This window comes from Phallusia mammillata, chromosome 6 (assembly GCF_965637545.1).
Source record: "Phallusia mammillata chromosome 6, kaPhaMamm4.hap1.1, whole genome shotgun sequence".
Classification (NCBI taxonomy): Eukaryota; Metazoa; Chordata; class Ascidiacea; order Phlebobranchia; family Ascidiidae; genus Phallusia; species Phallusia mammillata.
Window position 1 is genome coordinate 23,725,837 of NC_137257.1, and position 14,292 is coordinate 23,740,128.

The 14,292-nt window shown below is 36.5% G+C and overlaps 1 protein-coding gene across 1 annotated transcript; it reads right to left on the bottom strand.

Moving 5' to 3' along the window:
• Positions 1-5,438: 5,438 nt before the first annotated feature.
• On the bottom strand, positions 5,439-9,661 carry LOC145234094 (caspase-6-like). The gene is made up of 6 exons (XM_080098872.1): positions 9,496-9,661; positions 8,269-8,390; positions 7,979-8,161; positions 7,534-7,717; positions 6,537-6,617; positions 5,439-5,938 (listed from the first exon to the last, which is right to left on the bottom strand). Exons 1-6 carry the CDS (start codon positions 9,569-9,571, stop codon positions 5,778-5,780), a joined length of 807 nt encoding a protein of 268 aa, XP_079954998.1. The 5' UTR covers positions 9,572-9,661; the 3' UTR covers positions 5,439-5,777.
• Positions 9,662-14,292: the final 4,631 nt, after the last annotated feature.

Here is a 14,292-nt window from a genome sequence, read left to right on the forward strand (position 1 = left end):
TGGATGAAACAACAGTGGCTTTTTATCGTTAAAGCGTCATTGGAGTCGTATTTCATTGTTTAAATTTATTGATGGTTGCTACCTTGCCATGCAGACAAGCATTGTTCGTGGTTGAAAACCTATAGGCTACAACTGATAAAAATTTGATAACCGATACACAGCACGTCTGTGGCACATTCCTAATACAACAAACAGTATTTACCCAAAACCTAAAAAGCGTGACCGGAAAAAGTCAAAAATTGTATCGGGCTGTTAAATGCTTCGGACATATCTTTTTATTTCTCCCAAAAAACAAAGGCTGATATATAATCCACAATATCTGAATAGTTTTCCCCTTTGCTGCCTTTTTTGTGCTTTCCTGAAGAGAAAAGTCCGAAAAGGTAAATGAATGCACGTAATTACATTCCGAATTAGATAGTAAGACTACTAACACATACACTCAGCGCACTTAAACATTTTAAATGCAATTTGTGAAAAAAAAAATGCTGACGGTTAGGGCTATAAGAGTTATTCTGAGGTTCCATAAAAATAACAACAATAAAATTAACCTAAAAACCTAGTTGTTGATGGTAAATTTAGGTAAATTTAACGCTATCCCAGTTTCACTTTTTTTAAAAAAATAGCTCCGCTATTTACGCCCTTCATCGGTAATTAGAAAACCGTGTGTGCTGTGAGTGTTAGTAGCTCTATCGACTAGGTTGGCTGACCGAATCACAGACACACATTTACAGGTACTAGAAAGATACAAAAATTGAACTTTGATTTACCAGTTGCACAGTCACGGGGTACCTTTAGAGCAACACTTCGCCGGCAGAACGACCTTTAGTTTTTCACCAATGCGTTAAATTGTAAATGAGATTGTATTTGAAAAATTCAACCAATATCTAAACCAGGATAGGCAGTCTGCGGCCTAAAGGCAACAAAAAACGCAGTATTCGATGTCATAACACTTTTAGGACCATGGTACTGTACTCTGCACCAGGAAAGCAATATTTTTTGATTTTTGTTCAGTCTTAGTGGATGTTGGGTCGCCGAAAGCTTATGACCCCCACATCCGTACTTAATGGCACATCAATGCCCCTTTAGGCGATCACAACTAACAAAGAGAGTAATTGTGAAAATCGCCTTTTAGTAGTTCGCTTGAGGTTTGGTTTTGCTAAGTTGTGTATTTTGCTTAAACGTTGTATTCAGCTTGGGTAGCGAGTCCCAACCGGGAAAAATACGAAACAACAGTAAAGTAAATCAAAAAGTTTAAAAACCACTGTCCTAGGTATAAGAACTAAAAACGGTGTTGCCTCTGAAAACCCAAAGCCTCTTACTCAGCTAAGGTGAACATAAATTTATCACTGGAATAAACCCTGAAGCGTTTATTTTAACCTTTAGAGAGCGGTTTGGTTGTCCGGGAAACATGTCAAGTAATCAATCAACTGATTTAATTGATGCTACTGCTTGTTTATTATCAGGTTAGTTCAAGGCGTTTTAAATATCAAACGACCCAATGCAAGATATGGATTTTACTACCTCTGATATGAGTGCTTTTTACTTCTATCACCTTTTTAAAACTTTTGCAACTGAATTTATATTTTGACTTTTTCATGCTGTACATACACTATGAGATAACGCGAACGAAGCAGTTAAACTACGCGGTGGTTGACTGATAATGGCAAAACATGCGCTGCAGCCACACACAATTACAAAGCGTTGTGTGACTGGAGCTCACAAAAAAATGCGTCGGGACACAGTGAATGAACTGGGCTTGGGGTAAACATCGGCCGGACCTGTCAAGAGGGCCTTAAGAAATAACCACACCTACAACATGCCTCTTTTCAGATAGGACATCAAGTTATACGTTTGTAATGGCCTTGTTTTCGCAATACTGGTTGGTACCAAATAAAATAAATATTGATTTCCAATGGTTGTGGTTAGCGTCAGTAAAGCATTAATTGCAGACTCGCATGAATACATTTGAATTCTGGATTTTACCAACTGAAATTAACAATCGCAAGGTGCATAACGAAAACTTTATCTCCTTTAGGTAAAAACACATTAGTTAGTAATAGAACAAACCCTTAAGAGTTCATTTAAATCAGCGATCACGACACACTCGTTTTGGTCGTGACCTTAAGTTTGAAAAGCACTGCCTTAATGTAATTCGAAACCGCTCGTTTAAACAGTTTTTTAGGTATCATAACTACGTAGCGAAGCAAAAACGAACTGCAATGTTAATAAACGCTAATACAAATTCAAAGTATAAAATCAGATTTCTGTTTAATTTTTTTTAGATGAGCTAAACATTATTCTAAAAACGCCTTGAACACGATAGGGCACCTGTTTTTCAGGAAATCTGTGGATTTAATTTATAAGTTTTTTGACTTAACCAAACTTCTTTGATTACGTTAACGTCGTGTACCTGTAAGGTCTCATCATTGTAGCTGATAAAAATACATTGACCGCAGGGACTGGGGTAGCCAGGTTACATTAAGAACAGCTCAACATTATACACACAACTCTCCATTATAATAGCTATATGCCTCTAGGTTAAATACGTTGGGTCTAATCTTGCAGATTTAATATTGTTTTGTTAAACACGCAAAACCCTTCAAATAGTCCAGTCACGTGCTGAGGCGTGTAATTGGTTTTAATGACACCACGTGTTAAAAGTAAATTAAATGTGTTGATGAAGTGTTTACGTTTTGCTATTCTTGGCTCATGTACCGGCTCAGAACAATATTTTGCAGCAGAGTTGCAAGATCAACTACAACCCAAGGGTCAACAAACTACGGCCAAATCGTATCCGATTCATCCGGCCCGCGTGAGTTCTTAAAATAAAGTATTCGTGTAAAAAGATGCACAGTCGTAGTTTTTTGACACCCGGACAACACATAAAAGTTTTAGGTATTTTTTAAATTTCAAGGTACGACCCAATTCTGTGTCATACGCAAAACTTACCAACTTTTATTTGCCACTTTAAGCGAGTTTTAAATAACATTTAAATATTGCTTACTTAACGACCGAATGCAGATATAGATTTGTGAAACTACAAGCCTATTTACAAATGTTTTATGTGCACATGAGATAAATGGCAAAATCGAAAACTGTGTTAATGGGGTGAATGCCACGTAACATAAAACAAATCCACACGGATAATTGCATCACTGGTCAACCTACACTTTAAAAAAATCTGGTAATACTGCAGATATTTCGCTTTTAATCTTGGTTCGAAACGTCGCGTGATGTAAACCAATTAAGTGTCGAGCGGAAACACCCCAACTATTTTAACAGTGTAGGTCTTTGTGGCAGTTTCATCTGTGTTCAGTTGAGCGAGAAGGCTGTTTGAAAACAACCTGACGTTAAAAATGTCAAACTTCTCCCTCCTGACCGCAAACGTGATCGCGGTATTGAGAATCCACATACTTTGTAGCTAAAATGTCGCAAAGCTTGTTGCTTATTGCATTCACAGTTAAAACGTCTTGTCATAATGTGTTGTTCAAATAATCTATTGACAGCAAAATTTAAACTAATGTTATAGTGTTTCAACTTATTTCTACCGCGACTCTGTTACATGAATCCTGCTTTGTAAAACACTTCGCTAAAATCAAAAACTACGCAATCAATTACAGGAACCAGGTCATTATCTCAAAATCGACTCGAATGAACTAAACACCAGTTTTAGTCACATGCGTTTTGTGTTGAGTAAACTCAAACGACAAATGTCAAGCCAAGTGCTGATCGTACAACATTCTTATTTTACTTAAAACTAATTACCAAAACAAAACTATGAAACGAAATTATACGTTTATTTGATTAAAAAAAACGGTTGGGGTATAAGGTAATGTACTTTTTTTGTAATATACATAATACCATATTATAACTCACTTTCAGTTGCAAAGTCACTGTGTGCCTATTTGTGAGCAAAACTTTAGTTCTGCCAGCGAAGCGACCTTCAGTCCTTTGATGAAGCGTTGAAGTGTAAATTACGTTGTGTTCAAAAAATTCAAGGGATTAGAAACATATTTTGCGTTATGTAAAATGCGGCCTTTAGTGAAAAAAGCGGCCTTCGATGTAAACACTTTATAGGACCTTAATACTGCATTCTGCACCAGTCAAAAATGTGTAGGGAAAATACAATATATTTCGACTTATATTTACCTTTTTTCTTATCCTACATTACGTTGTATTGTTCACGTTGTATTCTTCATTATCACAAGTAAGAAAGAAAGTTATTTTTTAAAATGCCTTTTGGTAGTCAGCTTAAGGTTTAATTTTGCTAAATGTTTACTTTGCTTAAACGTTTTATTCAGGTTGGATCGCGAGTCCTACTCGGGAACAACTATGAAACGACCGTTACGTAAATACAAAAGTTTAAAAATCACTGTCCAAGGCATAAGAAATATAAGCTATGTGACCTAAACGAGTGTTGTTAAAATGTTGGGTTGTCTTTGTGAGCAAAAAGGTTCTCGAACCCTGATCTAAACTAATAAACACCAAGACCTGTGTGAGGTCGCAGTTACGGCAAATATTGGGCGAAACTTAAGTTTTTCCAGCGGAACTAACCGTTGGTGTTCGATGAACCGTTTAGGTTTTCCTGTTCCCGGCTAACTTGCTGTAACGCAAGTTTAGATCATTGGCTTTGCTCATGATCTTTCGTACATTATCTTTTGTCTTTTCAGTGTTATTTTCAACCCTGCTACTGGTTATGGCAGTGATTATTGCTGTTCAATTACAACAATTTTATTGTTTAATTTAACCAACTTACATTAAAGTGGGTCACAGAAGAATTGATTTTTTGTCACGAATCTGCACGGTAATTCGATTTAACAGAAACAACGGTTGTCCGTTTAGTACTATCTCTTATCACATCTTCAATCGCACAGACACGGGGTACCTTTTGAGCAAAACTTTAGTATCGCCGGCAGACGGACCTTCAGTTCTTCAATAGAGCGTCTAAGTGTAACTTACTTTGTGTTAAAAAATTAAAAATTTCCACCTTAAAATGTAGCTGCCCACATGACTGTTAGTAAAATTCTGAAAGGCCTTTATGACTAAAACCCTTTCCTACTTTGAGCTTAACAAATAAACAACATGGTCATTTTAGATTTCCATTGGAAATGATCTTTGGTGTTAAATTATTTTTTAAAATATATATTTTTACCATATTGCAATTGTGCAAATGCTCCAATGAGTTGTTTGTCTTTGGTTAGATTAATCTGGTACATTACTTGAAAAAGAATCTGCCTATGATGCAGCATGTCTTGGCGAACTATAGATGCAGCGTTCTGATTTTGGAAATCTTTTGGAAATGAGGTGCCAACGGGCGACTGGGTGCCCGTAAACGTAAAATAGGTCAACCCAGAGCGAAACTAACATCCTGTTCCCCGATATTACCTTTTATTCAAAACTCACGTTGAAAAAAAGATCTCAAAAATTTATTTCCACACAATCAATTTATTTTACACATTTTACACAATTGTAAGTTATAACTATTATTGAAGATAAGGTATAATAGAGGAATATAACAGCCACGATAGACGTAAAAAGCGACATGTTTTTTGAGTCGTTCATCATTAAACTTAGGAACTGATCAGTATGTAGTGTTCCTATAACACATATACTTACAAAATTGTAACAAAGTTGTTACAAACCATTTTGCAAAGTAAGACTATTTGAGAATAGGCAAACAGTATTAATGTACAAAGCTATTTACAAAGAAGACGAGGCTCTTGAAATTTTGTGTTTTTGTTTGTAATTTTCACTTCTCATTTGCGCCGAGCGGGCAATTATTGGGTCGGTGTGGTTGTTGGTTTTCGTGGCAAGTACAAGGACTTGGTTAAAGTTGAAGTGAAAGAAGAAATTTGTCTTCTCTTGTCCGCTGGATTTGTCATCGCAACCTCGATCGAAATCTTTGTCAGGAGTTGAAGAAAGTCTATCTCGTTCGGTTCTGAAATTTTATGTTGTAATTAATACCCAGAATACGTACTTTTGCGGAAACTGCTCGTAGTTGTAAACAAAAATTTAAGGGGTTTAGTAGCATCTATATATAAAAAGACATCTGTGAGGAAGAAGTTATTCTTGTTGAGGGTTGTTCTCAAGCTATACTAACGAACAAACATCATATCAGAAAAGTTTGAAATAGCACACTTATTTAAATTAGGCGTGATACTCAGATTTTTATTAAACCTTCCCCAAAATATAGTCTTAACCGCCAACATTTTTACACAATCTTCTTTTATGGAGTTCGAACTCAGACACTCCCGACCCTGGGGACGAATCCCGATCAGTTTTTTTTTGTGTGTCTGCATATGTGCCAGACGCGCCGGACCATTCGGTCAAGTTTTTGCTTATTTTTACACGATTTTGTTTTAAAAGTTCGACTAGTGTTCTTGACATGCCGTCGCTCCACATTTTTTCTGCCGCATGGCATATTAAGTTTTGGACTTAAATCGCCTATATAGGCTACTGCCTACTTTTTTTTTTTTTTTTACTATTTGCTTGTATTTGTAAAGAACCCTTCACAAACCATTATTTTTGTTGTTTACCATTGACATAGCGACGAAGAACTTCGCAAAACTTTTGAATGAATCTTGAGCCTTCGGTTGGGCTGCGGAATGACACGTGATCTGAAAATAAACATTTGAAAACTTGTTGAAGAGTTTGGGAAAATAAACCTTCATGTTGTGCTTGTCAGACGGAATGGATAAGATTTGCATCTAACCAAAACAAAAACAACCAAAACAAAAACAACCAAAACAAAAGAGTCATGAAATCGGTTTAATCTAACATAAACACTCAAATCACAACAGTAACTTATGCCAGTGTTTACAACCTTTTTTGAAAGCGACCACAATTTGAAAGAAAACTAAATCCGCATTTACATGCGACCCATTTTTTTCCGATAGGGAGAAAAATGTTTCAAGTAATGCCGAAACTGAAACTGTTTTCATGTAAATATGCCCGCTTAATTTTCAAGCAGACATTAATTTAGCATTCAGCGTGCTCAAATGTTAGAGCGACAAATTTTATTGAATTTGGCCAATCTAATTCGCGTTAAAGCTCACCCGTTTGCAGAAATCAGTATATTTATGTAATTTTCCCTGCACCCGCTCTATTATTTTGGACGCAACTTCTGTTTTACATATTTTTTAGGCCCGCAACTATTCGGTTTTTGATTACTGTCATTGCATCACAATGATTGAATTGTGGCAAGAGGTACCAAGCTGTACTGCAAAATCCGTATCATTCTTTTGGTAATAAATTTTAACGCCAATAAATTAAATATGAAGCAACCCCAGACAAAGCTTGGGCGACCCCACTTGGGGTCGCGACCCGCAGATTAAAGACCACTGACTTATGCAATGTAAATTTTCACATCCCCCAAATATTTGTATGTATATGGGTTAGGCGCCCTAGAACCATTTGACCAAATTGCTGTCCTCCCACTTCTGCTATCTTTCACCAGTACGAATTCCTGTTACATTGTTTATACCAGTCCGTGGATTAGGCGCCCGGACCATAAATCAATGTCCTTCTACTTACTCTTAGTTGTAGAATTGCACATAATAAAATCCGCCCCGAGGGGAAGGCCAGAAAGCAATGTTACGCCCTCATCCTCGTACTCACTCTTGTTACCACCTTCAGACACCGGACCATCTTCTTGGTCATCAGAACAGTCACACGATTGACTCGTTCCTGCCTTTGCAGTCTTAGTTCCCCGACAGGCCTTAAACAGTTTATTATTAGTTTATTATTTCCGCAGAAAATTGGTAACATGAACAAGACAATAGATATAAATTTTGTCCACGTTTCTGTGTTTAATGTAACTACAACTCCTTTCTTCTTCGATTTACCTAAATAAGTTAACACTCTCAAACACTTCTGATTATAGTTACTAAACAAAATAACAATACAAACACATTTCGGTATTACTTATGTAAATGAAACATTAAAAGTCAGACGTTTGAATTTCGGCGTGCACTGTTACCTGAAGTATAAGTATTTTCGGTTTTCCTTGCAAACCCTTAATTCCACTTAGACCTTCAACAATGTTGTCGAAGGTGACTCCATAATCTTTCATTTCAACCTGTCCTTCGGATCCGTGGGAGAGAAATGCGATGGCCAGACAACTTATCTTCGAATAATCCTCGTGACAAATTTCATCCAACTTCTGCCAAGTCGCAACAAGCAAATAAAAGAAATAAAAAAACAAGCCTAGAATAAACCAATAGCTATAGCCTAAACATTATGGTTATCAACAAAGCGATAAAGTTTTACCTGATAAAACATCCCTGCTGTAAGGTTTTCATATGGTTGTTGTGTTAAAAAGTTGTATTTGTTGGCCACTTCGTTAAGATTCTTTGCATCGAGATCTGAACCCTCGCGTTTCGGCAATTTGTCTGCGAAAACGTGATTTAAAGCTAAATAGTTTTTACTCTCCGTTTAACAATGTCAGTCAAGTGCGTACAGGTCTGTAGTTGGCCCATTATGTACACCAGTGGTTCTCAAAGTATGGGTCGCGACCCAAACATGGGTCGCGCAGGGTCAAAAAATGGGTCGCGCTATGGTGATTCAATTCTGCCCAAATTCAATTCTATTGCTGCATTAAGTGAACACAAACGAATTTACTCAACGCAGTAATAAAGTCAACTCACTCGACCACGGTGTACAGGAAAATATACCAATCATTACCACATACAGACAATAGCCTTCCAATTTTACTGTTACTCACATGGCGATTGTAACGTCATAGCACGGGAAATAATAGGACAAGTTAATCATGCGAAACTGAACGTGGAGATGGAATAGTTAGCGTCGATGAGTAAGTATTCGTACAAGGTAAAATTTTTAGATTGGGGATTCACTTCTATCAGTGATCACGGTGCTGCAAAGACACAATGTGTGCTGCTTTATGCAGTATAATTGTCAAACAAATCGAGCTCGTGTGAAGAGCTCGTTCAGCCTGCAGCCATTTTTACATGGCCAGACTCCTATGCGGCGACGATGTAGCCTCGAAATTGCGGTCCGTCTCGTTATCGAACAGCACAGTTAAAAGTCGAATCACAGACCTTTCACTGAATGTACAATATCAAGTGGTCTCCCGAATAAAAAATAGAGCCGTGCATTGAAGATATTATGAAGGAAAAATTTCAGTGTATCAATCACATTAAAGAAATAAATCATTTGTTTTGTAATTGTCTGTGTCTTTTTCTGTTCCATGCATTTTAGAAAAAAATAAATTTTTTGATGTTTGGGGCTTGGGTCGTGAAATGTTCATCAAACTTAGATTTGGGTCGTGGTCAAAAAAGTTTGAGAACCACTGATGTACACAGTGCAGCCCCATTTTTATGAGAGGTTTTGTCAATATAAATTTGTTTGCATTTTAAATAGGCTTTGACGTGCTTACGTTAATTATATATCAGTAAAACGCAAGCAAAGGATCTAAGTGTGTCAGACATTTGTTTCAACTATTTGACCCATTGTGTCATTTGATTCTAAACTTACTGAATTCCATGTTATTGAAGACATAAAACTTTCTAAACAGTTCATTCAATGGGTACCGTTCCGGTTGGCAAGTCATTTTATTCCAATGTTAGTAGCCTCTTAACAAATCACTACCTAAAAATTTCTAAACCATGATTGATTATACTGAACAGTATCATACCCACCAACAGACAACATGGTAATTGACAATCACAGTTAATGACAATAAATAACTGAGAAAAAAATGATTTTCAAGTAACAAAATCAGTCACTGAATATATTGCTATAGAATAAGGAACTGAAGATGTCAGTTACGCGAGTTATACATATTCCATGTTTATTCATTGACTGATTCTGTTACTTGGAAATCATTTTTCATTCTCAGTTATAAATTTCTGACATGACGTTTCACTGAGTATTCAAACTGACTTTCTGCTACACGGCTACATTTAAGCCTATGCGGTTCCCAGGTTTGCCAAAGTGAGCACAACTTTAGAAATGACAATAGCTTTCTATTCACGTGAAGGGTTTTGTTTACGTGCTTTTCATTTATTGTGTATGGTGAAATGTTTGTTTAAAGTTATATATTAACAGCTACGAAGTTTGTATGCTAATTTTAAGACCTTTGTCCGTATGTGTAAGTTAGCTTTATTGCGCCGAGTAGGCGGTGGCTGGGTTAAGAGGCCACGAAGTAACTATTATGCAAAGAACGTATTCCGTTATAAACCAAATCGACCAATATCACGTCAAAGAAAGTTAGGATGAAATATTTAATTCGCAACAATTTAATCCGCGGAGAATAAAAAAATCGCCACTAAACGAAGTTATGAAGTAGATGCTTTTTTCACGAAAACAAGCGACCCAACAGAATTTTTTGGCAACCCAACTTTGGGTCGTGACCTATAAGATGAGAAGTAATGCCTTAATGTACTTTGAAACCGCCCTGGGTTTTATCGTTAAAGCGTTCTGAGGGGTCGTATTGCGTTCATAGAACTTACTGCTGATTGCTACCTCGCTAAAAAAAATCGTTCGTTGTTGAAAACCGATACAACTAATTTGAAGCTTAACAACCGATACACACGTCTGTGGCACATTCCTAACTCTACAAACCCTATTTTTTATTTTTTTATTCTTCCATAACAAAAGGTGATTATTTACACAGATACACATTTACATGTACCAGAAGGCCAACAAATTAGTAGTTTCAAAGGCACATGCATAAATGTTCTTGTAACGAGCTGCAAGAAATATTTTGTCAAAACAGAGACATGAAAAGGGTTTTGCGCAATGAAACTTGAGATAAAAAGTGTTGAGCGAAATATTTGATCGTACATTATTTATAATTGCAAGTGATTGTTTTTAACAAAACAAAAGTATGTAACGATTTTAAACGTTAAGTTTATTTTTTTAGAAAAACAAACAAACAAAAATGATATTTTGTGATGCACTCGGTTTCTTTTGTACTATACAGTATACATGGTGTTTTATACAACCTTTAGAACAGTCACGCCGTACCTATTGAGTGAAACTTCAGTCGCCGGCGGAACGACCTATAGTTGATCCATGAAACGTTAAAATACAAATCGCATTGTATTTGAAAATTCCAATGTCAACCGATAGCGGAACTACCAAACACCAGGCCTCGCGTTGCTACAGTTACGACAACAGCATGGTAACGTTAGGCGAAACTTCAGTTTTGACAGCGGAACTACCCTTTGCTGTTCGATGAAGCGTTTAAATTTCCCATTCCAAGCTGTTTTGTTGTAACGAGAGTTTTAATCAATGATTTTGTTTGTAAAGTTTAGTTAAAATTTAAAACATAAGTTTACCAAGTCCGTGTTGCTCGCTTATCGCATTGCATAATTTGGTTATGTAGGCTAGTAGAACCCACAATGACTTCGAGTACCCGTCCAAACATTTTTTGTATGTCGGTTAAATGTTTGCCCAGTATTTTGGCTTTTGGTTACATGGTTAAGCATCGTACATTGTACTATTTGCTGAAAAGAATTAGGAATTGTTTTCTGTTACGCTAGAATTGTATTGCTCATTGTTCAAGAGAATTTATGGAATTTTATTAAACCTCTTAACAATTCCCATTTTATTTAAAAACAAAAGAATCAAATTACGGTTTGAGAGTAACCTTGTTGGACCGCAATGAGAAAATGTCTATGTATGAAACAACAGTGGCTTTTTATCGTTAAAGCGTCATTGGAGTCGTATTTCATTGCTTGAATTTACAGATGGTTGCTACCTCGCCAGGCATTGTTCGTTGTTGATAACCGATACAACTGATAAAACTTTGATAACCGATACACACGTCTGTGGCACATTCCTGATACAACAAAAATTATTTACCAAAAACCTAAAAAACGTGACCGGAAAAAGTCAAAAGTTGTATTGGGCTGTCAAATGGTTCGAACATATCTTTTCATTTCTCCCACAAAAAAAGTACTGATAATCCACAATATCTAAAGAGTTTTTCCCTTTTCTGTGTTTTTAATACTTTCCTGGAGAGAAAAGTCCGAAAAGGTAAATGAATGCACGTAGTTACATTCCGAATTAGATAGTAAAACTACTAACACAGGAACTCAGCGCACTTGAATATTTTAAATGCAATTTGTGTAAAAAAATGCTGACGGTTAGGGCTATAAGAGTTAGTCTGAGGTTCCATAAAAATAATAACAATAATATTAACCTAAAAAGCTATTTGTTTATGGTAAATTTGTACTTAACCCTATCCAAGTTTCACTTTTTAAAAAATAACTGCGCTATTTACGCCCTTCATCGGTAATTAGCAAACCGTGTGTGCTGTGAGTTCTTGTGTTAGTAGCTCTACCGAATTAGATTGGCTGACCGAATCACAGACACACATTTACAGGCACTAGAAAGATACAAAAATTAAACGTTTTGAAATTACATACGTAAATGTTCTTGAAACGGGCTGTAAGATAAATTTGGCACTAAACGGAGACATAAGATGTGTTTCAATATTCGTGTTCCACAATGAATTACTAAAACAAAATTACGTAACGAATATGAACGGTAATTTGATTTACCAGAAAAAAAAACGGTTGTGGCATATTGTGATGCATTTTTGTAATATACATAGTACTATCACATATCACATTATCAGTTGCACAGTCACGGGGTACCTTTAGAGCAAGACTTCGCCGGCAGAACGACCTTTAGTTTTTCACCAATGCGTTAAATTGTAAATTAGATTGTGTTCGAAAGACTCAACCAATAGATAAACCACAGATGGACAGCCTGTGGCCTAAAGGCAACGAAAAACGCAGTATTCGATGTCAAAACACTTTTTAGGACCTTGGAATTACACTCTGCACTAGTCGAAGAAAAATTTGGGGAAAACAATATTTTTTGATTTTTGTTCAGTCTTAGTGGATGTTGGGTCGCCGAAATCTCATGACCCCACAACCGTACTTAATGGCACATCAATGCCTCGTTAGGCGATTATAAGTAATAAACAGAGTAATTGTGAAAATCGCATTTTGGTTTGGTTTTGCTAAGTTGTGTATTTTGCTTAAAAGTTGTATTCTGCTTGGGTACCGAGTCCTAACCGGGAAAAAATACGAAACAACAGTTAAGTAAATCAAAAAGTTTTAAAACCACGGACCTAGGTATAAGAACTAAAAACCGTGTTGCCTCTGAAAGCCCAAAGCCTCTTACTCAGCTAAGGTGAACATAAATTTATCACTGGAATAAACCCTGAAGCGTTTATTTCAACCTTGAGCGAGCGGTTTGATTGTCTGGGAAACATGGCGAGTAATCAATCGATTTAATTTATGGTACTGCTTGATTAGTATCAGACTAGTTAAAGGCGTTTTGAATATCAAAGATATCGTAGCGATTTTAAAGACTTTACGTTAAAGAAATAAAACTTGGTTGACAGGCCAGCAAATACGTGTCGTCTTTCCAACAACAAGACGCCTACGTACACTGTTGGGAAGGTTGGTATTTGGCCTAAAAAAAAAAAACAATAGTTGCCAATCTGTTTACAGCAGTGATAAAAGGTAAAATACACAACTCATATTTCACAGCATCCAACCTCCGATGTATTGTTTTAGAAAATGTAAACAAGTCATTGCAGTGTGCACATCATGATACAAAAACGTTTTAGCGCTAATTGACTTCATTGCATCAATTCTTACCACTGCTAACACTTTCTTTGAACTTAATGAACCAAACTTGCTACAACTGCACAAATTTTGTAAGCCACATATTCTGCCACAATTTATTCGTAAACTTTTCCGCTATTTCGGTTACCAATTATGGACACCAAACAACTAATCGACTCATATTGTTTATCCTCTTTTTACTTGTGGTATTTTTTCGATATTTCGTTATGCACTTAAGTTTATATCGTGCAGCTGAATTTCGATTTTGCTTTGCTACCCTGACCTTAAAAAACGAATTGAGATCACATTGCCGTTGAAGTCGGCGCAGCTTTGTCTATCACCTTTTTTGTTCTCGTTTTTGATACTAAACCGTCCCAGCCATACAAACTCGCGTTGGTTGCTGTAACTGATAGTAGCTGCTTTGACACACAGCCGTTGTTCGATTGCTGAAAACCGACAAAACACCCACGCTGTTAATCTGAAATTTGATACTTACAACTGCCTACAACTCACAACTGCGGCACATGTTAAAACTACCCTAACCAAGCTAGATTTCTATTTTACTAAACCGTCTTATGTTCTACTGTTGCAATAACGCGATACTTACATCGCGTTGGTTGCTGTACTAATAGTTGCCATGACGACAAATAGGCGTTGCTTGGCATTGATCACCGACACAATC

Excerpts from the sequence above, each read along its gene's own strand:
- LOC145234094 (XM_080098872.1), bottom strand. The coding sequence starts at position 9,571 with ATGACTTGCCAACCGGAACGGTACCCATTGAATGAACTGTTTAGAAAG. Across the intron at positions 8,391-9,495 it reads CTTCAATAACATGGAATTCA|ACAAATTGCCGAAACGCGAG; the intron begins GTAAGTTTAGAA and ends ACGTTTTCGCAG. Across the intron at positions 5,939-6,536 it reads TCTTCGTCGCTATGTCAATG|AACCGAACGAGATAGACTTT; the intron begins GTAAACAACAAA and ends ATAAAATTTCAG.